This window comes from Eleginops maclovinus, chromosome 5 (genome assembly GCF_036324505.1).
Source record: "Eleginops maclovinus isolate JMC-PN-2008 ecotype Puerto Natales chromosome 5, JC_Emac_rtc_rv5, whole genome shotgun sequence".
NCBI lineage: Eukaryota > Metazoa > Chordata > Actinopteri > Perciformes > Eleginopidae > Eleginops > Eleginops maclovinus.
The window spans coordinates 19,724,600-19,749,639 of record NC_086353.1 but is presented as its reverse complement, the minus strand read 5'-3'; the positions used below and the strand labels follow the sequence as shown (position 1 = coordinate 19,749,639).

At 42.3% G+C, this 25,040-nt stretch overlaps 1 protein-coding gene across 1 annotated transcript in view; it reads right to left on the bottom strand.

Annotated features, from left to right (window-relative positions):
- maml3 (mastermind-like transcriptional coactivator 3) overlaps positions 1-25,040 on the bottom strand; it is a 111,379-nt gene that overhangs the window by 42,076 nt on the left and 44,263 nt on the right. The window contains exons 2-3 of the mRNA XM_063883505.1: positions 17,642-18,358; positions 14,472-15,404 (exon numbers count right to left, since the gene is read on the bottom strand). Coding sequence (XP_063739575.1) covers positions 14,472-15,404; positions 17,642-18,358 — 1,650 coding nt within the window. The remainder of the gene's footprint in view (positions 1-14,471; positions 15,405-17,641; positions 18,359-25,040) is intronic.

The following is a 25,040-nucleotide window of genomic DNA, read 5'->3' as shown; positions in this document are numbered from 1 at the left end:
ACTGCCGCCCCCGGTCCAACGCTGCTGCACCAAATTTATCTACTGGTACACTGCAGTGCCCAGTGACGAAGAGTACATACAGCCAGACGCACCGTATAGTCACAAATTTGAAACAAGCACGTTGGGACAAGTCAAAAATAGCAACTTCAACCACATTTTCAACACACACACAAACACACGCATTCACGGCAATTGGATTTTGCTGCACAGAGTGACATCGAGCATGTGAGACTGACGCTCAGTGTCGCCAAATTGAGGCTCTGTGTCTAAAGTGGATTATCTTTGGCTGGCTGGGGCTGCTGTGCGTGTCGTGTGTGTGTGTGTGTGTGTGTGTGTGTGTGTGTGTGTGTGTGTGTGTGTGTGTGTGTGTGTGTGTGTGTGTGTGTGTGTGTGTGTATCCCCCCCTGAAGTTCTAATGTGTGGGTGAGTATGAATGTGTCCCGGAATTAGCCTGACAACGCATCTTTCCTGGTAAGGGTGTGTGTTTGTTTATTTGTGCAATCTGACGGGTTGTTGGGAAGCTTGAGAAATAGTGATATAAGACTGAAAAAACAACAGACGGGAGGCGTGCTAATACACAGACAGACAGACAGACAGACAGACAGACAGACAGACAGACAGACAGACAGACAGACAGACAGACAGACAGACAGACAGACAGACAGACAGACAGACAGACAGACAGACAGACAGACAGACAGTCAGACAGACAGACAGACAGACAGACACACACACACACACGGTTTAGTGTAAACAGTATTCCAGTTACGGGGGTATATGAATATATTGTACGGTCACGCAGTACATATTTTAACAGTATCATTATAAAGGGAGCTCAGTAAGCCTCACAATGACACCATTCACTGCAGATTGGATTGTGTTTTATTGTTAGAATTATTTAACAGGATTTATTTAACCAATGCTTCTAAAATAACAGCAAGATGTATCTTACCCTCTTGAACTGTGTGTGTCTTCAGGTGTGCATGTGTGTCAGACAGTGATGTTAAGTGACACATTAGCACCTTGTAAAAAAGAGCTCTCGCAATACTGTCATTCTGGTAGGCTCTGCTTTTCTAATTTCTTCATTAGGTAAAACAACAGATTAAATTCTGCGAATTAAGATTAAGCTTTTCTGTAAATCATGCCAAGTCACCAAACTACAATCAACCAATAACAAGGATAAAAGGTACAAGCTGTCCTGCTCTGAATGTGCACCGAGCTTTGAAAGGTACTAAAAAGTGAAAACAACTGAGTAGCTGTTGTTGTAGTGACACCACGTACACAAAAACAAGCAGTAGGTAGTCACAAACTTCGCTCTGCCCAGCTGTACATGTAACAGGGATGTGTTGTTAACCTTTCACTGTATTATATACATTTGAACTGATGAACACAATATATGTCAGAACATTGTAAATATAGCTTATTATCAATATGTTTTGGCGGATAAGAATTTTTTTAGACATAGTTGTAATATGTAAAAAATAAGTAAAGCCTGTTGAATACTAAAATAAATGGTTTCATCACAATCAACATTTTAAATACAGTGGTATGCAAAAGTTTGGGCACCCCTCTGAGATTTCATGACAATTTGCTTTTCCTTTATAATAGAAGATCACAGCAACAACATTTGTTTTCCTACAAAGATGTAGACGTTTTAGTGTTTTCCAGACCAAAATTCTTAGGGTAGCATTACATAGTTTTATTATAATAAAATAAAATGCAAAAAATGGGATGTGCAAAAGTTTGGGCACCCTTATAAATAGCATTCATTTCAACACCTGTACGGATTTATAGCTGACAGGTTGCTGCACAAAATTGCTTTGATTAGCTCATTAGACCTTCAATTACAAAGACAGGTGGAACCAATCATGAAAAAGGCTATTTAACATAGGTAATAGCTGGCTGTGCCTGGCCTAGGTTCTTTCTTAGGGAGTGGCAAGATGGGGACCTCAAAACAACTCTCCACTGACCTGAAAGCTAAGATAATCCAACATTATAAATTAGGAGAAGGGTACAAAAAATTATCTGACAGGTTTAAACTGTCTGTCTCCACAGTCAGAAACGTAGTTGTGAAATGGAAGGCCACAGGAACAGTCCGTGTGAAGGAAAGATGTGGTAGGCCGACAAAAATAGGGGAAAGGCACAGGCGAAGGATGGTGAAAATGGTCACAGAGAAGCCACAGACCACCTCCAGAGAACTACAACAACATCTGGCTGCTGATGGTGTAGTTGTTCACCGTTCCACAATCCAGCGTACTTTGCACCAGGAAGAGCTCATTGGAAGGGTGATGTGCAAAAAGCCTTTCCTGAGTGTTAATCACAAGAAGAGTCGCATGAGGTATGCAAAAGCACATCTGGACAAGCCAGAAGCATTTTGGAACAAAATACTGTGGTCAGATGAGACCAAGATTGAGTTATTTGGTCATAACATGAACAGGTATGCATGGCGAAAAAAACACACTGCATTCAATGAAAAGAACTTGTTGCCCACTGTAAAATTTGGTGGAGGATCTATCATGTTATGGGGCTGTGTGGCTAGCACAGGTACTGGAAAACTTGTTAAAGTTGAGGGCCACATGAATTCCTTACAGTACCAGGAGATTCTTGACAAGAATGTTCTAGAGTCAGTCACAAAGTTGAAGCTACGCCGGGGTTGGATTTTTCAGCAGGACAATGATCCTAAGCACCGATCAAAATCCACCAAGGAATTCATGCAGAAGCACAGGTACAATGTTCTGGAATGGCCATCCCAGTCCCCAGACCTTAACATCATTGAAAATGTATGGATTTATTTGAAGAAGGCTGTCCATGCACGGAGGCCAAGAAACCTGACTGAACTGGAGACGTTTTGTGTGGAAGAATGGGCCAAAATACCACCTGCCAGGCTTAAGGGACTTGTCTGTGGCTACAGGAGGCGTCTACAGGCCGTTATTGCAGCAAAAGGAGGCAATACTAAATATTAATGGAATTATTTCTTAGGGGTGCCCAAATTTATGCACATGCCTATTTTTGTTTGAATGCACATAAACATGTTTCTGTTTGACCAATAAAAGTTATTTCACTACTGAGATGTTTCTGTTACCATAAGGTATAACATATGTTAAAATGAAGTTGCTGCTTCAAAAGCTCAGCAAGTGACAAACTGATGCAGTGGTTTTCCTAAGGGGTGCCCAAACTTTTGCATACCACTGTATATACGTATTCATTCCAAGACATTGGGTTTTGTTTTTGTTCCATTTTAGAATAAAATGAAGTAATATATGAATAAAATAAAAATAGTTAAATAATAAAGTAAGAATATGTAATAAAAAGATACAAAAAGATTTTAAAAAGATGTTATAAAAACTAATTATTTTAAAGTTAATTGTACAAAGAACAATCCAATAAAATAATAATAATAATAATAATAATAATAATAAAATATGATATAAACTGAAGATGTTAAGTGCCAGCATTGCACTCTGAAGTAGGATTTCAAATTCCAAATTATATAGCAAAATTACTTATAAATGCCTAAATCTGTAAGAAATGTGAAATAATACATATAAACCCTTGTGCACATTCAAGTATCTTCCATCAATCTATTCTTATACTAAATTGCAGTTCGGTTTATTCCAATTAAACAGCTTTTAAACTACAAATACTGCAGCTCTGTTCGCTCGAGTAATACTATTTCCCCTTGTGGATACTTAAGGTTCATCTTATCTCACATGACCTATTGCGTGATCTTGAGATGCTTCTTACACGATAAAGATTGCAAATAAAATGCGGATCTACATCAATGCCTTTAAATAAGCCAAGATATTAAATAACAAACTCTATCGATCTGTCTGGAAAAATTACCCTTTTAAATATTATCTCAATGTGTTATAAAGTTGTTTATAGAGAAACAGCTAGAGGTCATGAACTAGTTGTAACTTAAAAGGTGGTATTTTTTATTCAAGTTTTTTTTTACCATTTCCTAAATCATCAATGTGTCCAGTTTTGTGTTTTACTGGTGATGATTTTATTAATTGGGTATTGAGTAAAAGAACACAGAGTTTAAGTGACAGAGTGACGAAGAGAATACCAAACAAAAAAAAGAGTATGTACTGTATGTGAAAACGTTTGCAGATTGTTACTTTAACCAAGTAAGCATTATTTGTTATCATCAGAAGCATCTACAATGATTGTGCATCTTATAGAAAACACTCCAACATATAAAAATGACTTACTTGAGCATATCTGTAACCTGCAGCCCCAAATAATTAATCAAACTACACAAACAGTGTGTGTCGGCTTCTGTGTGTGTATATATGTGTGTGTGAATGAGAGGGAGCCATAATACCGGTGGGAGAGGGGAGCGGGAAGGATGGTGGGAGGTAGGGAGGGAGTGTGGGAATAAAGACAGAGGAAAGATGGAGAGAGGGAGCTATGCGCAACCATCTATCACCTTCTTGGGGTTCAAGTTTATTTGGCTTCATTTTTTCTATTTTATTTTTTTGAAAAACACAGCACACAGAGAGGGAAAGGAGCCAGGGGGAGGGAGAGAAAGAAGGGAAGATGGAGGGTGAAAAAAGCAATGGGGGAGAGAGGAAGCGGGGAATGCAGGTGGAGAGGGGGGGACTACCTGAGAGTGAGGGGAAGAAGAAGAAGGCAGTAGGTGTGTTGCTATCCACTGGTTTTAATGCACATCTTCAATTGTAAGTAGCGGAGTAGTGGCTCAGGGGGCAAAAGGACATCTACCAATCAGAGGGTCAGTGGTTTGATTCCCATTCACAGCAGAAATTTAATTGGTCTAAATACCTAACCCCAAAATTATTTTGGTTGGGATGTCTACCGTATACATAAAAGTGTCAGCTAAATGACACGTAATGTAATGTAACATTCGAAGAGTCTTGAAATGCTTGGCTGAGGGAAAGTTTGTGTGACAATGAAAGTAAAACGTGGCAAAGTGCAAGGGAACCCAATCGAGCGAATAAATTATGACGTACATTACCCATGTGCCGTCAACGCCAATCGTAGTGACTAAAAATGTTCTCCACATCGCGTCACGCAAATCTGAGTAACCTTCCTTAGATCAAATATAGTAAATTGGGGGAAATGTGCGACACGCTTGGATGGAAACCTGGCTTTTGAATGATGAATGGGTAGAAAATAGGAATATAAAAGAGGGGGAGAAGACGCATGGAGGCCAGAAAGCGGGAGAATGCCTCTTCAAATATGTGCTAAATTGTGCACAGACATTTGTACAAGCATGAAAAACAAAATAACTATCTAAAAATCTGTAGAAAGAGAGAAAGAAGAGCTGTCATCGGCTCTTTATAATTATTTGTACTTTTGTATGTAAGTTACTCTCCCTTTCTATTTCTCCGTGTTGCTCTTTTCCCCAATCTATCATTGAGCATCATGTGATTCTTGTTGTGATCAGTTTCCATCTTTCTCTACCTCCTTTGCCCTGTAACAGAAAGCACAAGCCTCAATTCCCTGCGTTAGATAGTTCTCTCTTTCCAGGGCAGACCACTTCTCCATGCTTTGCTAACATATGACACACAAAGCCTCCTCGCCATTCAGCTCATTCATTCCTTCTCCTCTACAGTTTTATTATCATCACTCTCTCCTTTTTCTCTCTTTCCTTGTCACTATCTGTCCATCCTGGCTTTTAACCCATGCTAACAGTGCTTTTTACTCTGGGCACTGTGCGGTTTAAAGATATGATATACTATGACTGTCTTTTTTTAGCACTGTTGAACCCCATAACAGCTTTAAAAGGCAGAGTTTCTTTTCTTAGATGGACACAATTACACTATTTATCTAGGCCAAAAACTACAAAAAGAGGACTTATCTTCTTCTTCTTGTATACAGAATACATTTGTCACACTTAGCACGGCTTGCTAGTCTGTTCCATTAGCTTTCAAGCTAGAGTAGGTTCTCTTCATCACCAAGGCTCACCTATTTTGCTAGGACGCATGCTGAATTACTCTATATCCCTTACAGTAACCAGGTAAAGGAGAATGTTGGAGGTAATTTAAAGTATTTGCAAGTATAACCTCAATCTTGTTGTTTATATTAGCGCCAACAGAAGATTTGACTTATGTTCGGTAGTAATTATTACTAGCAAGCTTCTAAAAATAACAAGTGATTGCCTTGAATTCCATGTATCTGATTTACTGATTATATTTATCATCTCACATTGATGGACATGTTTCTGCTGTTTATTGTAGCAAATCTGTTTGTGATTGTTTTTACTTCTATCTGCTAAGGGACAAATATGCTTATTAGCTTGAAGCTAACTGGGGCTTATTTACTTTAATTGTCCCTGTTATGTAAACAAAAATTAAAAAAGAACAAGAAGAAAACAAAAATGAAGCAGCCTAAAGGAATACCACTGGAATGGCAGAGAAGAATGACATTTTGGAAAAAACGTTGTCGAGTTTAGCTGTCCATCTTGTGCAGTGTTCAAGATCAACATATAATCTGGCTATGCTTTGTCATTTAGCCGGAGTGAACACGGATAATTTGATTTAGTTTGGAGTATGAGGACAATTTAACACACAACACTCTCCCCACCCTCCCTCGTTTTTCTCTCCCGTCTTCCCTCTGCCACTCTCTTTTTCTCAGTATCAGGTACAAGACTGTTGGATTAGGTTCCTTTAAGAGCGGATTAGCTGTGTCGGAGCCGTTTGAGGTAAATTGCTCAGAGGAGTCAATCTACCCCCTCCACCACTACCATCACCACCAACGCCTCCTTTTTTCCTCAGTAAGACAGTCAAAATTCTCAAACCTAATCCTCAAAGAGCCTTACCACACCTCCCCCCCCCCCGTCTGCCTTCTCCATTTCCCTCCGCCATTCTCTCCTTCCTTCTTTGAGCCCACACAGTGGAGTGATGTAGAGTGATAGACGTAGGGATGGGTGGGGTGGGGGTTAAGAGGAAGGGCTGGAATATGAATGCAGAGCCTCCGACAGACGCATGTAGGTGAACCGTACGACTTTACAAGACTGGGTGCTTTGGTCATGTGTGTATGTGTGTGTATACTTACTGGAGCATGTCACTGAACAGTGGTGAGTGGTGTTAATGGTAAGTGGCTGTGTGTGTGTGTGTGTGTGTGTGTGTGTGTGTGTGTGTGTGTGTGTGTGTGTGTGTGTGTGTTAGCATCTGACTGAGCAGATGGGGAGGGTGGGGTGCATTTTGGGGACAAGGGCGGGGTCACATCTGTGTCGTCCCTCGACTTTGTCTGTGTGTGTGTGTGTGTGTGTGTGTGTGTGTGTGTGTGTGTCTCTTGGCTCGGTGGCAAAATGTACAGGCATCAACACAAACAAGGTGATGATTAGCAAGTTGGCACAAACAAACCATGGTCTGAATTAACCAACTGACCTCACACACTTTCTTTTAGCCAAATTACTTTCCTCCCATCCCTCTCCCAAAAAACGTAGGCTTATTTCCAACTCGTGCAACATTGATAGCGGTCTGTTAATGCAATCTGCAGCTGAGCCTTATGCCATAATTATCTCTAAACTATACACAAGAACAACCTGCTTACAGCCTGGAACAATTGGACAGAGACAGACTGTCGTGTGTGTGGACACACACACACACACACACACACACACACACACACACACACACACACACACACACACACACACACACACACACACACACACACACACACACACACACACACACACACACACACACACACACACACACACACACACACACACACACACACACACACACACACACACACACACTCCTGCCTACTCTCATCTTGAAGCTGCCATTGATTTGGGCTGCAAGGTGCTGTGGGCAATGGTTGCTATGGTAACCGGCAGCCGAGCAAGGCAGCCAAACTTTGAGCTGGCACGAGGGGAGTCTGTGTGTGTGTGTGTGTTTGTGAGTATGTATATAAGAGGTAGAGCAACCAAGCATGCATTTATGTTTCTGTGCGTGCATCTGTGTGTGTCTGGATGTGTGTGTGTGTGTGTGTGTGTGTGTGTGTGTGTGTGTGTGTGTGTGTGTGTGTGTGTGTGTGTGTGTGTGTGTGTGTGTGTGTGTGTGTGTGTGTGGTGCTGGCGGGGTGACAGCAGTCTATTTAGTATGCAGCCTTCTGACTGCATTTCCTCTCCATGCCTCCCTTTGGCCCAGACAAGGAATAAGAATGATATACTGTACCTCCACACACACACACACAGAGAGCCACATACACTCAGACGGCAGGTGCCTGCAGACATATTGTGTCTTGACTGGTTTCCTATACATTGAGGCCTGAAGGTCAATATTGCAGGTGCGGTTAATATAAGTGACACACACACACACACACACACACACACACACACACACACACACACACACACACACACACACACACACACACACACACACACACACACACACACACACACACACACACACACACACACACACACACACACACACACACACACACACATTACAGTGACATTCCTCTAAAACAGCAGCCTGTTGGTGGAGGTGAGTATTGATATTTCCTCTCCAACCCTGTACTCACACCCCCCGGGCATGTCGAATGGGTGGAGATGGTCTGCCTCAGTGTGTTTTCTCTGGTGCTGTCGGAGTAAACCAAACAGCTTTGGTGGTGTGTGTGTGTGTGTGTGTGTGCGTGTGTGTGTTGTGGGGTGTCTGGGGACCCTGGGAATTGTTTTCCCTCCTGCTGCTGTCGATGCTGCTCTTACACACACACAAGATACATAAACACACACTTATGTTCCCACTCTTATCTCCTACATTAGCATAATACACTCACTATCATGCACTGTATTATGAACACACACATGCATTAAATCCTACATAAGTTATCCACACAGTGCCATTAAAACCATGTGCACACTTTTGAGTAGTCTAGCATTACACCACGCGCACACACTTTTTAAAATATATATATATATATATATATATATATATGGTTAAGGAGGCAGAGGAAGAGGGAGGGAGAGTGAGGATGAATGAAAGAGATGGGAGAGGAAGGAAATATGAGGCAAGGAAATGAGACGAGGAGAGAAAACGAATGGGGAAAAGGAATCATTAATTTTTTTTTTACATAGAGCAAGGGAAAGGACATGTATGGAGATGAAAGGAGAAGAAAAAAGGAAAGAACATCTGGAAAGAGGAAAGGAGATAGAGAGAGGTGAGGAAATCTTTAAAAAAGGAAAGGATGTGAGGAGATGAAATGAGAGGATGGAAAGGAAAGATAATGTGAGGAAAGAAAAGGAGAGGAAAGTAACATTTTCAAAAGGAAAGAAAAGGATGCCAGGAGAGGAAACGACACAATATGCGAGAAGTAGAAATATTAGGAGAACAGGGTGAGGAAGGCAAGGAGAGAAGAGAAAGGAAATGTGACGAGAGGAGAGGAAAGGAGATGAGGAGAGAAGAAAGGAAACGTACAGCAGGAGCAGAGAGAGTGCTGTTTGTCTTGTGTTTGTCCTGACAAGAAGCATTTTAGAGGCTAGAGAGATATAGAAACAGAGAGAGCAAATACACAGCAGTCTCCACCCTGTCCCCCCCTCCACCTCCACCCGACACACCCCCTCCACAACCTGCCTCCCCCTCCCTCCCCATCTCCAGAGCCTCTCTACAGGATCTGAGAGCAGCTCAGCTCAAGCCCTGACACGTGTGAGAGAGATGGAGGAGTGAGAGAGTGAGCAGTATTCACTTGTGTGGTGTGTGGTGTGTGTGTGAGTGTGTGTGTGTGTGTTTGTGCGTGCAACTCAGACAGAGTGTGGGGGGTGACAGAGTGAGCAGGAGGTGAAAATGTGTGTACGTGAGGAGAGAGAGAGGGCGGGAAGGTAATATCTCCAGCTCATGGGAAAAGATGGAGGAAAGAGAGAGAAGGACAAGACTTGCTGTCCCCAGTTCTCTCCCCCCTTGTAGCCCTTCTGCTGCATCCTTCACATTGTGGTTGGGTAAAGTACAACGCAGATATCAGTGCTTGATATTTGGGAGTTTTAATAATTCTAAATGTGTCTTTCATAGGAACGTATAGCATGAAACACCCCCCCTTCCTGCCTGAAATGCCCTGCTAATCATCATTTGTATACGATAAACTGACATCACAACGGTACACTTGCGTTTCTATCGGCTTACCAGCCAACGCGTTGTATTTCATAGACTAAGACGTGGGACATCTTTTAGCGGTTGACCAATAACAACAGAGCCGGCAAGCTAACCAATCAGAGAAGGCTGGGCTCTGGTTTCAGACAGAGGGCAGAAAGAGGTGCTGCAGCACAGGCAGTATGAGAAAAATAAAGAGCTTTTTGAACATTAAAGCATGGAAACATGACCCAGGAGAGACACAAAATAAATATATGAACTGAAAATGAGCATAATAAGGCCCCTTTAAATGTTTTCTCCTTAGTAAAGCGCTTCATAACGATGTTTTCAAAGTGCATACAGCATAAATAGAGGTTATCATGTTTTACGTGATGATGTTTTTTTTTCTGTAATTTTTACTTAGTTCTGTTTCATGTGAAAGCACTTTGAATCTGTTTTGAAAGGTGATATATAAATATAGTGTATTATTATTATTCAAGTTTTTTATTATTGTTACTACTACTATAATAATTTATAATAATGATGTTAAAGTTTTAAAAACTAAAATCAGTCATTAATATCAGTCCAGAAAACATATTTTTCAGGTTCTAGTTCAGCACATGAGACGTTATATGACCAACTAGCTTTGTGTGTGTGTTTGCCACCCCTGATACCTTGTGGAGGTCAGAGTTCTCCTATGATGAAGAAAGGGATAAAAAAAAGGACAGAGGGGATGATGAGAGAGGCTTTACCTCTGGAGAGAGGGGTGGGGAAGGTGGAAAGCAGGAGGGGCTTTGTCAGAGTGTGCATGCCTGTGGGTGTTTTTCAAAGCCTGTTTATTGTGTGTGTGTGTGTGTGTGTGTGTGTGTGTGTGTGTGTGTGTGGGCTGATGCCGTGACTCACAGGGCTATTAGCACCGGCTCATTCGTGCACTGCTGTCTGTGTGCGACGCCCGGGTCTTCTACACGTACAAGCACACACGCATGCTCACTTCCACACACACGCAGGCACACACACACGCACATTCAATCAAACGTCCCACTCTAATTTATCAGGATGACACTAGAAGCCATCCTATGAGCCCAACACCTGTCAATCCATTTTCATCCAATCATCACTCAGATAACCCAAGAGACCCGCCCACGTGCTGCTAGCTGCACACAGCTGCACACACGCTTGTGCAACAAGCCACATCCGTCTCACAACTCTGTCACACACAGACATGCAGTGAGGCAACCGCAGCAGACAGGCAGTCACACAAACATCTTCCACAAACTCGTGCACGCGCCTTTTGCTTCCCGCCGATCGCTGCTTCCTCTGAGACATCCACCACCGTGGTGACGGTAACCGCGACAACGGGCATAAATTAGCGTCATGGCGATATGCAAAACGAGGGAGCAACAATTAAAGCTTGACTAACGAGCTTTTGAGGAGCGAGGCTGAAGTTTCCCTGAGCAGCTGCTAACTGGATTAGCCTACACACACACACACACACACACACACACACACACACACACACACACACACACACACACACACACACACACACACACACACACACACACACACACACACACACACACACACACACACACACACACAGTAAGCAAGCATGGAGCAGAGATGGTGATGTTTAAGCTCCACCTGTGAGACAAAACAACACACATAGCCAAAGCTTAATGTACACACTCTAATGGAAACAAAGGAACCTGAATCCAAACACAGCTAGCATCACCTGCCCAAACAAAAACAAATACTACCAAGGGAATCTGCAGATAAAAAACGAATTACTCTGCATCAAGAAATATACAGTACATACACAGACTACTAATTCAGCTTGGCTTTGACAGATATCAACAGACATAGGCCTATATAAGTTTACCTTTATGGTCCAACTAACTCTTTCTCTCTGAACTGAAACACATATTAATGATACGTAGAAATTAGAAAGTAATGCTAATACTGCCATTGGTTTATCATCTAATAGTATGGCTTTGCAGGGGAAAAACTGTTGGAGACATCTAAAAGCGAGGGATGGGTCGTCACCACCTTATTCAACGTTAGGTATCTATGGTACCAATCCAAACTGTCTTTTTCCCTCTCTTTAGCCACAACTTCACAAGTCTGAAAAGGGAAGCCAATGCAGAAGTGCCTTTAACAGGAATTTTCTCTAATATCCAGCAGGGGACATGGTTGCAAAAAGAAGTCTGATTGTATAGAAGTCTATGAGAAAATGACGCTGCTCCTTGCTTGAATTATTACCTTCATAAACACATGTTATATTCAGATGATGTTCTCAATCGTTATATATTCAATGTGGGAAAGAAAAGCATTAATATCACCTGAAGCAATTCTTTGTTGGTTTTTTAGCATTTGTCACTTTGCCATACTTAGGAATTGTGCAACTTTTAGTCCAATGCGACTACAGTTTAGGCACAGAAAGTTTGAAACCTTAATAAAAGAGAGCTAATTATCTATTTAAAGGATGACAAAAATTGCCAACTGCAATTAGTTAAATATGACCCAACGCTGTAACTGTGCTTGTAATTAAGTTACATCCTTGTTGAATTCCCTTTTTATTAAAAAATACAATGACATCATCAGTTATTATCTCAGACTCGACCAAGCATTAAAAGACTTTATAAAACTATTTTAATTCCTTGGTAGTATCCCTAGTGAAGTGATATTGATTTGTAAAAAGGTTCAGCTTCCCCTTTAAATGTTACCACTTGTTGTTCATATCCTTGCTAAAATTAAGTCGTCTGCACCCACCGTGCACTGAGAATATTTTGCATTTCAGACACTCCACTCTGCATTGCTCACTTATTTCCAGGCCCTTGACTTTCTTTTTATTATGCTCCATCCTCACTCTACATAAATCTCTCTCTTTCTGCATTCTCCTTTAAGTCTTTCTCTTTTTCTATTCCGCGCATCCCTCTCCTCTCCATTGCCGGTCTTCAATTCTACGTTGCTCACTCAGATAAATCTCCCCCCCCCCCCCAGAATCTATGACACACACAAACATGCGTGTGCACAGACTCGCGCTCGTTCGCTCACTTACACACACAAACACACAGCCCTTCAGGCAGCAGCCACAATGGCCCCATATTAATAAATCTGCTCATTTATTGGTGCTGAGTGTCTCTGGTAGGGGGAGAAAGAGGGGGAGGAGAGGGGGGCGGAGGAGCAGGATAGGAGACGCAGGGATCTCTAGAAGGGAGGAGAAGGAGGAGGAGGTGACTGACTGTAGCCATATCATGAACGCAAGGGAGGCAGAGTGAGAGAGACAGAGAGATAAAGGGAGACAACATTGACAAGTGAATCATCAACAAGAACGCACACACACTTTCTATTGACGATAGCACAATGGCCCTGAGATAGCAAGAAGGAGTGTGATCTTGCACTTGTGTGGCTGTTTATTTGTGAGGGTATAGTCCTCCTACACTTCCTTTACATCCTCCATCCGGCAGGTTATTAAAGACACCTGACACCTGGCCGGAGCACCAGAGCGTTGCAGCGGGCTGCGCTGGTCGCTGGTGCTCGGGAAACAAACTGCCCGAGGCTGGCTGTCGGTAATGACAGCAGCTAGCTTGGCTTAGCGGTCCAATCTCAGCCATCAGTCAGCTGTGACAGATTGGGGATATGAGCTAAGGAGCCGTTTAGCTTTGGTGTTTGCCGTTGTGTGTGAGTGCATGCGCTTGTGTGTCTGGGGGAGGAGGAGTGGGTGGGGGGGAGAGGCTATCAGTGCTGCTAGTGTTGCAGAGGCATCAATACACTGTCGACAGGCCATTTTCCTATGCCTATTCCCAGCCCTGGCTTGTTGCTGGGGAAACTAACGCCATTTTACCTTCTCTGGCTACACCTCTGGAAGGTTTTGTAAAACATCAACCCCTTTTCCATAATCTGCCCTGGTCAACTGTTCGAATGAGCTTGTCTGTATTTGAATCTGTGTGTTGCATCCGTTTTACCTATACATTTTATAGAAAGTCTCCAGTGGACAGTCAGTGTTTCCTGTTGCACATCAAAGATTGACAAGCAAACCCTGTCAAGTGTTTCGTTCTCCTCCCAAGGTCTTAGGTTGAGAGTTCTTTAACACCAGCACCCTTTACCATGGCATTCATCTCCAGCTTCCAACTCAGGAATCGGAGCTCGAGCTACAGACAGTTGAAGGAAACCTTCTGGTTCTGCGCAGAAGCAATGGTGTTGACTTCGCTTGATCTGAACCAATCCAATGCAAACAACTTTTCTTTACCCCATTGTATTGATTTACCAGAATGCCACTCAGAGAGCACTATCCTTGGTTTTTTGCACACCCTTATACCAAGTTTGATGAAGATCTTGCCAGTAGTCATACTGTAATCTTAATAAACAGTTCAACCCAGCAGCAACCGACAGAGGTGAAGAAAGCAACAGGTGCCTTACCTGTCCATGAGGCTGCATGGCGCTGTAGGGCATGTTCTGGTTCAACCCTTTCTGCTTCATCAGCAGCATCCTCTTCTGCTCCTCACTCAGGTGGGCCGTCTGTCCCGGGATTGGCCCCTGGGTCTGCCCCGGCCCCGCACCCTGGCCACCGCCTCCCCCGCCGCCCATGTAGGGAGGCATCATGGGGTTCTTGACCTGATTGTTCCCTCCCATGGGGGGAGTCATCCTCTGGCCCATGTGATCGACCCCGCTGCCACTGAAGTGACTCAGCGGTTTGGTGTTGTTGTATGACAACATGGCTGCCGTGTGCTGCTGCTGCTGCTGTTTGGTCATGGTGTTCTGGTTGATGCTGTTTGGCTGTTGCTGGCCCATCATGCCCATGTGGTTGTGAGGGAGGTAGTTGTTCATAGGGGCTTTGGGCCCATTGTTCGGGGTCATCCCAGCCACTAGAGGGCCCTGTGGAGCGTTAAAGGCTTGCGGTGGGTACATCATGGGGCTGTTGGGTTTGTCTTGGTTAAAGGGACCAGAGTTATAGGGACTGGTTGGAGCTCCTGCAGGGGACCAGTTAGCTGCTTGTTGCTGCTTCTGCTGCAGCAGTTTAGCACGCTGCTGGGCCATTGCTTTTAGCTGCTCTGCTGGAGAAAGTTCTGGCGTCACTGGCCCTACAGGCTGGCCTCCAGGTGCAACTCCGGCCGCTCCAGGTCCCGTGCCCGCTTGACTGACCCCCGGGCCTGGGTTCATCATGTATGCATTCCCTGGCCTAGAGACTGCTTGCGTCTGAGCCTGGGTTGGGGTCTGAGGGGAGCGAGCCACGCAGTTGTGCAATGGGGAACCTGATGCCATGGCAACGGCTGGAGACTGCTGCAAAGGTTGCTGAGGAGGAGTTCCATTGGCAGTGGTGGCAAACTGTGGGCCAGACGACGACGGTCGGACCTGAATGGTCCAAAAACAAAAAGAATACCATGAGACTCATGCACTCTTAAATGAATGGTGCAATACAAATCTGGAAGAAATGTACTTGGTTTAAAATAAAGACACAACAGGTTCCCTAGTTCTCTCCAAAGCTAAAAAAAAGTCAACCACCAACACCGCTAAAGCTTTCTAATTTACACATTGTCTCGTTTTTCAGTCTTTACACAAACAGCAAAGTAAAAACAATGATGTGTGGTTTTAGGGGGAGTTACTTGTCAGAAACTTGTTGTCAGAAGGTTTCGTACCTTTGAGCAGTGTATACTAAAGCCCCATTGTCAAGGAATCCCAATCCAGCTATTTGAGTCAGTATCGGCCCGAGATTGGTGCATCTCTAAGTAAATTGTTTCTTCATCAAGAAATAGCCATGAGATGCAAGCCTCTTATCATTTAGTTTTTACATTAACTTTGGAAAGAGCAAAGCTGACTGAATGTAACTGAAAGGAATGCCTCCTTGCATCAGCTCTGTACTTAACTCCCTGATAGCAGAGCTGTATTCATGTATTAACTGAAAACAACCTTTTTTTTTATATATAAAACTATCTTCATATAGTTTGTTTTAGGAATTAACTGTATTGGTTTACTAAGTATTAATTTGACTATCCATTTAGATTAAAAAGACCATCACACCTACACATGTCTAGGGAAATCTGAGTATTGCTGGAAGCCATCTGTCTTGGACCAAAATACCTCACAGCTAAATTATTAAACATTATTTTATCATCACAACACAATAACTAAACATTTCCTGTGTTTTTGTTTTGCATTCTGCAAATCTCACAATTTGTATTTATGTATAAAATAATTTAGAAAGTAAAATAACGGACACAACTGTGTAAACATATTCAAATGATCAGATTTCTTAAGTGGTTCAAAAATATGTAACAATAAAAGATATGAAATTGCTAAAAAAGCTGAAAACAACCGAGTTTCACTGTGCATGCAGATTATACATTGTTTATGAACTGTTGCTCTTGTGACATGTCTAACTTTCTGTTACATTTTGAAGTGAGTAAAATGCTATCCTTTATTGTACTCTTAACATAAGAAAAATATCGCATTGAGGCTGATTCACCTAAGATTGTAACAACTTAGCTAAGGGTTAAATGGGATAAAAATACTTCACCCAAAAGATCATAAAAGAAAAAAGACAATATCATTTATATATCAATTACTCAGCTGACGTAACCTTGAATTCTTGTAGAACACTTTGTTTTTCTTGCATGCCTTCACGGTGAACGAGGAATAGGAAAAACTAAGAGGTTTGGTGAATTGAATTAAATGGGGAGTTTTGCTGTTGTTAAACAAGGCCCCCAGTTAATTCAATTAATCAACAACTGTTCAGGTTTTTCTTTGTTCACCGTGGAGACATGCAAGAAGTTTTTCTATAATATAATTACTCTAATAATTAAATGAAAAAAAATATTATTTTTACTAGGAATGCACCGATTGCAAAAATGTCGGCTGATGCCGATGTTAAGAACTTTTTTTTTGCCGATGGCCGATGTTTTACTATTTAAACTGTAATAGTAGCCTGTCCCTTTAAGAGAGAGAGTGGGGGATAGTGTGTGCATGTGTAAGAGCGAGAGAGGTTGGGCGAGCTATAGTACGTTTCTGGAAGTTAACGGGAGTAGCAGCAAGTATAACAAAGTCACAAATATAAACGACGGCCTCCCAAGAACACTCGAGAATGGATTTAATTTACCGATCCTGCAGACACCCGGTACAAAGGGTGCGGCGCAGCTCCTCAAAGAGGAGAGGAGAGGAGAGGAGAGGAAAGGAGAGGAAAGGAGAGGAAAGTAGAGGAAAGTAGAGGAAAGGAGACGCCCCCCCCCCCCTCCCCTCTGAATGACTTTAAAGTTACGGCAGACCCACAGTCACTGATCTAAGCCTTCAAAATGATGCCCTGATTTAAGATTTGGTCCGTCAGATTTAAAAATAACGACGCTAATGCGACTTCTCCCGGTCACGTAGCAAAACATAAACATCGGCGACTGCCATCGGTGATGTCACCTTATTTTACCCATGTGCCGATTGTGGTAAATAGGGCTAACATCGGCCGATGCCGATGTCTCACCGATGTCTCACCGATGTCTCACCGATGTCTCACCGATGTCTCACCGATGTATCGGTGCATCCCTAATTTTTACAGATTCTCCTTTTGAGGACTTGTACATTTTGTTGACCCTCTGAGTACTGACCTGTGGAGAGCCCATGGGAACCTGGGGGCCTCCCTGTGGAGGCTGCGGAGGGGGAGGCAGGGCGGCTGCTGGCGGCGCCGTCGTGTTCCCAGCTGCTTCTTGTGGGCCTGGTGTATGATTGTTTGCCGGCCTGCCGAACTCCGCCTCCTTCTTAACCTCAAAGTCCTCATTGAAGAGGTCGTGCATATCGTCCTCCGGGACAGTGTTGGCCAGCTCGTCGATCAGCTCCTGCCACTCTTGGTCATTGAGGTTGATGTCGGAGAACAGTTTGTTCTGATTGGAAAGAGATTGGGGATCAGAGGACTCCATCCCACCTCCGTCGTCCAGTGGCTCCTGTTTTAAGTCTTTGAGGAGGCCGAAGCTGTCCTCAAGGTCCAACGAGCCGTTCAGCTTCATGTCCGAGAGATGGCTTCCACCATTCTTTCCAAGATCATCTGACCCCTGGCCTATGTGGTTGCCGTTGCTGTTTGTAGTGTTGTTTCCGGTGGAAGTGTTTGGCCCGCCAAGTAAGGGCTTAATGTCCATTTGGTGATGCAGTGGAGAGATGGGTGGTACGTTATTGTTGGAGAGACCCGTTAGTGAGTCCAAACTGCTGGGGCCCTCCTTCCGTACCCGTTTGGTAGTCGGCGAGTAGCTGCCTCCATCACAAATACCGTTCTGTTCTCCATTGAGCGGAGATCGTGCGCTGTCCAGTTTCCTCTTTACAGTCTCCTGGAGCTGTACCAAAGAAAAAAAGAGAATGGATTAGGGCTGGAGAAGAATAAGAGGTGGGACATGTTGGCAATATAAAAAACTTTTCTGTGGTTTTCTGGGTGCTAACAAGGGAAGCAACACGAGATATCAAATCAATAAGGCATTACACAGCTTTCTCTCTACACACATCCACAAGAGTCTATAGAATACAAGGGTTGTGATGAAAATCTAAATATCACCAAGACAAATTGTACATTCTGTACAAAAATGAAATAATGATCAGAGCAGTTCTCACACAGAGCACATGCATGCGTACATTTTTTTTATCAGCATAAAGTAAAACTAGGGGTAATGCAATGAGCAACCTCTTCGGAGCAGGCTGGACCTGAGGAGGAAAGATCAAAGAACGTTTCGTCTGTAGTACGCTCCCCATCATTAGCATCAGCCAACAGGAAGCCCAGTCTAAACACACACCCCAATCTTAGCCTCACTGTAGGCAGCTAGCGCACAGTTGGACAAACTTAACAGTCTCACTGCCTCTGTCAAGGCACAGACGAGATAACGACAGGGTGCTAACGAACGCCGGCTGGCAGTTAAGGTAATCACTATCATAGACCGGGGTTAAAGAGGAGAGGTGTAGGGGGACAGCAGACAGAAACTCAAGACAAAGCAAATGAGTAAGGGCAGAACATAGGGAAAGTTGTGTGCCACGCAAGAAATGTAAAATATCTCCTTTTATCAACACCATCAAAAATGTTTTTTCTTTTTTTGGATTACCAATTTGATAAAACAGGGGATTTACATTGGAGTGCCGATATGAAACAGGGTCTAGAAAACCAATGTATTAGTGGGATAGCTCTACCATTCGCTATATAGTGTACATTTGATGATACAGGGCTTATGGTTCAAAGCCCAGCTGAAACGATGAAGCATGTCAAAGGGAATATTGACTCCCCATTGGCAGAAAAATGTGTAACCATAAATCTGGGGTGTTAGAAAGGTCTGGAGGAGTTCTCTCCAAAAACAACTTTTCCATTGGAGTTTTGAACAACAAGAGCTGCACTTTCAAGCTTGGCGCAAAGGAAACTCTTTGTTGCAACAGATCGTAAATTCTGTATCAGACTGTGGGAATCAAATATGTTGAAAGACCACATCAAAAGAAAAACCAAAACGTGTCAAAACACTGTATTTAGTCATTTGATACCCAGTGTGCCAACTCATCTGGTGTCAAAGTTTACACTCTGGTGATGGGAGATTATTCATTGGAACATTGGCTAGTCAAGACAAAACACTATAGCGGGGTTTAAGATGACTTTTACAGCCCCGGAAAAAAATAAGAGACCACTTCAGCGTTATCATTTTCTCTTGTTTTATTATTTATAGATATGTCTTTGAGTTAATGATTTTTAAAAATTATTATTGTATTATATAAACTACTGACAATTTTTCTGGAATGACTGCCATACATTTGGAGATAAAGTAGTCTCTTCATTTTTTTCAGAGGTGTATATATCAAAAGTCGGCACACTGTGTATTCAGACTTATGCTGCAGTAAGGAGTTGGCAGCGCTGGAGGCTGAGGATAGCAATAGGAACCGCAAATGGCTAAACTGTAATAAATTGATAGGGAAAATGCATAAAAATGTTGGTTTCTATGCACTTTAATAAACTCTCAATCTCAATTTTACTCTTTACTCCTGTTAATTCCAAACCTTAATGAAGTTGGCAGAGGAATAATAAATGCTGTTAAAATGACGGATGGGAAGCAGGGACCTAATTTATGAAAAGCTCCCAGGGTGCGCGTTTTGTGCTCTGACCCAAATCCAAGTTTGGGATTCTTTCAAAAGATGAGCTATGTGGTAAAAGCAGGATCACCTTAACTTCATTGTACACAAAAATACTTGCTACAGTTCTTTTAGTATTAAAATATTATTTCATCTTTTTGTTTTATATATAACTATTCTTAAGAGCTGACAAAGAGCATTTGTCAGCAGTAGTTACTTAATTTAATTGTAATTGATCATTTAGTCAATATATTGTACATTGTTAGATGCTAATGCCTTTCTCAAGGAAATTAATTCAATATGGCTTTTTTTACAAAGAGCATGTAATGAAATACACACTGTAAACAAAAGGAGATAAAAATATGTGGAATGGTGTAATAAAAATGTGATTTTATTTAATTCCTCTCAGTCAATTTACACACACACACACACACACACACACACACACACACACACACACACACACACACACACACACACACACACACACACACACACACACACACACACACACACACACACACACACACACACACACACACACACACACACACACACACACACACACACACACACACACACGTATGTGCGGAAATGTACGCTTAGCTCTTTGTTATTCAGATGGAACAACAGACAAAATATATTCAGATTGTATTCTGACCCTGAGGTGGACCCACTCAAGCTAGCACACACACAGATAAGCACACACACGCACCACAAAAAGACACAAATCTTTTTCTTCTTTTTTTTACTTTCTTGGTTAACTGGTGTGTGTATGTGTGGGGTGGGGCTGTCAGGTTTCCCCCCTGTTCACCACTATGAGTGACAGTCAGCCTAATTATATTTATGGCATGATAAACATCATTAGTATTGACAGCCAAAACTACATTGTGTGTGTGTGTGTGTGTCTCGTGTAGCCATTAGGAGGAACAACTGAGGAAAACACACATCACCACTGTCACGACACGGCTCCATCAACTGTGTTTGTGTGTACGGTCCTGCAATCAATGGGTTTAAATTATTCAGGTCTCCTGTATGCGCCTTTGGTTTGGTGTGTGTGTAACAGTGTTTGTGCATGCATGCATGCATGTATGTGTGTATGTGTGTGTGTGTGTGTGTGTGTGTGTGTGTTACAGGCTTTCCCTAAATGCCAGTGACTCATGTTGATAATAACAGACTCGCCTTTCAAAGCCCACCTATAAAAACTCCCATAATTATGCAGGTGGTGTGAACTACAGCACCCTCCCACACACACACACACACACACACACACACACACACACACACACACACACACACACACACACACACACACACACACACACACACACACACACACACACACACACACACACACACACACACACACACACACACACACACACACAGGTTTAAGAATACACACCCACTTATAGAAAAAAGCATTAGCAGTTGAACCTTTTAGATTAAATCCTGACTATAGAGACAGAAATAAAGAAAAGACAGATAGAAAGAGATAGGCTGTTTGGGCATTATATTTTGTTATATCATTATGGTGTTATAAGACTATATAGTGTATTATGTTTTAGATATTGTGATATTATTTTTTCTGGTGTGAAAGGCTGCATTATAGTTAAATCACATGATATTTAACAAATTCTTCTATAGGTTCTAATTTCTGGCTTTATCCACTTAATCATTATTTTGGATATAATATGCTAATTTCCAGGTTCATATTTGTATTTTGTTCCTCTACGGTGACCTGTTGACATGCTTTAATGTTCAAAAAGTGTGCTCTGATTGGTAAGCTAGCCTGCAGACCCTTTATTTTTATTTTAATCTTCATTGCGTACATTTTTTTGTGGAAGGACCAACCTTACACTGTTGCCTCAGTATGGATACTGAGGTATTTAGTTAAAAAACATTGTGATATATATGATTTTTTTTTTTTTTTTTCACGTTGCCCAGCCCTACTATAAGTCATCATGTTCTAGCCTGAGGGAACATGCAAGAATAATAAAACTGTCAGACACTTTATATATAACTGCGCTGTTAATCATGTGTTTCTTTAAGCACAATTAGCAAGCCTAATTACGGCTCTAAAATCCAGCAATAATACCTGCCATGCTCTGACGATGTGTCTAATGTTTGATAATCACTGGAATAGGATTGAGAGGAAACGTTTGCATGTGTGAAAATGAGAACGAAGACACGGAAAGTCAGAGACAAAGAATTTTCAAGTAGTTTCCTCAAGTTCTTAGCGAGAGCACGCGGGAAAGAGCATCGGGAGAAAAAAGGACGTGAGGATGTTAAAAGAGCAGAGAAGAGAGTGGCGCTTGTTTTCTCCTCCTGTGTCTCCCTCTGTATTCTTTGACACAAACACCTGCTGACTGCGCCCCCCCCCCACAGACAGGGAGAGAATGACAAAGATACAGAGGGACAAAGGTAAGAGAGACACACACACACGCATGAGGAGGAAGACTCATTTGTCAGGCAGATGGTCTTTTTCCTTTGAGTGGAGGAGCAACCAGAACATGAAGATGAAGAGGAGGAGAGAGGGTGAGGCACGGAAGAGGTAGCGAGGGGAGAGAGGCAGGAGGGTGGGGGATAGGTGGCTTGATGGAAAGGCATAGCGCGCCAAATGACAGCGGGGAGCAAACGATGAGAGGGTGATCAGAGAGGGAGGGAGAGAGATGGAACCACTAAGGCGCTGTTGTTATAGCAACCTGCTGCTCTGCTGCTTTGTGCACTGCATCCTCCTTCCTCCTCCTCCTCCTTACTCAAGATCGCTCACTTACTCCCTCTCTTTAAAGGTTGAGCATCATATCCAATTCTCAACACTTAAAAAAACATGTTGAGACGCTTCCAAATTATGGGCTATTTTTTTTTACATGTTTACCAGAAGGTGGACAACTAGAAAAACATGTACTGACTGTAGTCCTGAGATTGATCACAGAAAGTTGTGAACCCAATCCAAAGTCGCACAGAAATTGCATCCTCTTGGAAAATGGCTTCAGCGCTTTTACTCAAAACCATCCCTCCCCCACTTCCATATTATCTCCCCCACTTTTTCTCTACTGCAGGGGACAGACCTGCCAATGCAACACACACACACAAACACACAGTGAGTGGCTAAAGAGTGGTGCAGAAATGAGTCCTAAATTGGTAATGAGTTAGCATTTTAGCCCGGCTTTAGTTTTCAAGTTTTTTTTCTTGACGAGTTTGTGGTGAAATGCCCAAAATATGCTCTGGGGTCATTTTAACGTTACGTATACCAAATAAAATACGTAAGTAAATATTGCATGGGTGAATGTGGGTTGAAAAAGGTGGTGGCTTACAAGGGATGAAAAGTCTTTAGTTTATCAGTGTTTACCTGAAGTTATTTACTTCTGGTGATTGCATTTACGCTTCAATAATTATAAAAGTGGCTCTAATATGATCATGCTTAAAAGGTCCCCTATTATGCAAAATGCACTTTCTGATGTCTTTTATACTTAGATATGTGTCTGTGTGTGCAAGGAGACCCACAAAGTGTCAGAAAATACAACCCTCTCTTTTTTCCTCGAGCTGATCCAGATTTGCTTTCCTTTACGTAATAAGGAATGTGGGATGTGGGCTGGTTTTACATTGAACTCCTGGCAACGTCCCGCCCACGTGACTCGTCCCAACCTATTATCCCCCATATACAGTCACAAGCTGAATCCCCTCCGGAGCACCTCTGTGTCTCTGTGCAGGATGTCTGCAGGAGGGACTTAGAGTTGTTGTATATATAATACATATAATGTCTCTGTTCTAGTGGTAAACACTGAAGAAATAACAAGCTATGTGCTGGATCAGAAACAATACACGACATGTTTGGAAGTAATATGGTCTGTGTTTACATTAGCAAGCATCGCTAACACTCAGAGCTAACGCTGTACTGGAGAAAGTATGTGTAGTATAAAAGGTACTGTCCTTGTGGTAAACCCCGCGGGAGAGAAACGTTTCAGAAATAATGCTTGATGTGGTTTGGAACATAATATGGGGTTTAATCACGGCAGCATTTAGCTGAGTATCTCCCTTAAAAACATCTCTCTTCAGACAGAGAGCTGTGTGACGCTCCAAAGGGGCGTGGCCAGCTTCAGGTCAGCTCAAACTTAAAGCGACAGTCACAGAATCAGCACTTCAGGAACAGGGCTGAAATAGAGGGGTATGAGGCATGCTAAAATGGGTGATCTGTTTGGTATTTTGAGCAAAACACTTCACAGACATGTTTTGTATAGATATTGCCCAACACTATATTGTTCAAATATAGCATAAAAGGAGACCTTTAAGAAAAGTGTAAGTATCACAAGGATGTGTTTGCCACGGATCTTATTTTTGGAAACATATATATGTATATTGTATGTTTATTTACTTGCACATCTTGCAACATTCTCTAGCACTATTTTATTTCTATTGTGTTATTTCTTTCCCTGTTTGTATTGGTTTTATGTTCTATATATTTTATATACAATAAAGCCTTTGAATGTAATCTTTGTATGGCCTTTTTATGCATTGCTTTTGTTGAAAAAAGGAGCTGGTTTTCAGCAAGCCTTGGATGGTTGGTCGGAAACAAATAATGTAAAAGCTTTTAGCTACAAGCAGCAGGCTCCTTTGAGATACATTTTGATCCCAGCTCAGAGCGGTGCACACAGAGCTTTAATGCTTGCAGTGAAAACTGACCTATCCACTATCCAAGGAAAGTGAAGGCATACTTCACCCACAAAATGATCATTACATCAATTACTCACCGAGACCCAACTGAAAAAACTTTAACCTGTTGCATGCCTCTGCAGTGAAAAAAAAAAGGAATTGAAGTAAATGGAGACCACATTTCAGAGCAGCCAGTCTATATTAAAACATCTTATTTGGATTATTCTGTCACTGTGGAGGCATGCAAATGAAACAAAGGTTCATATACGA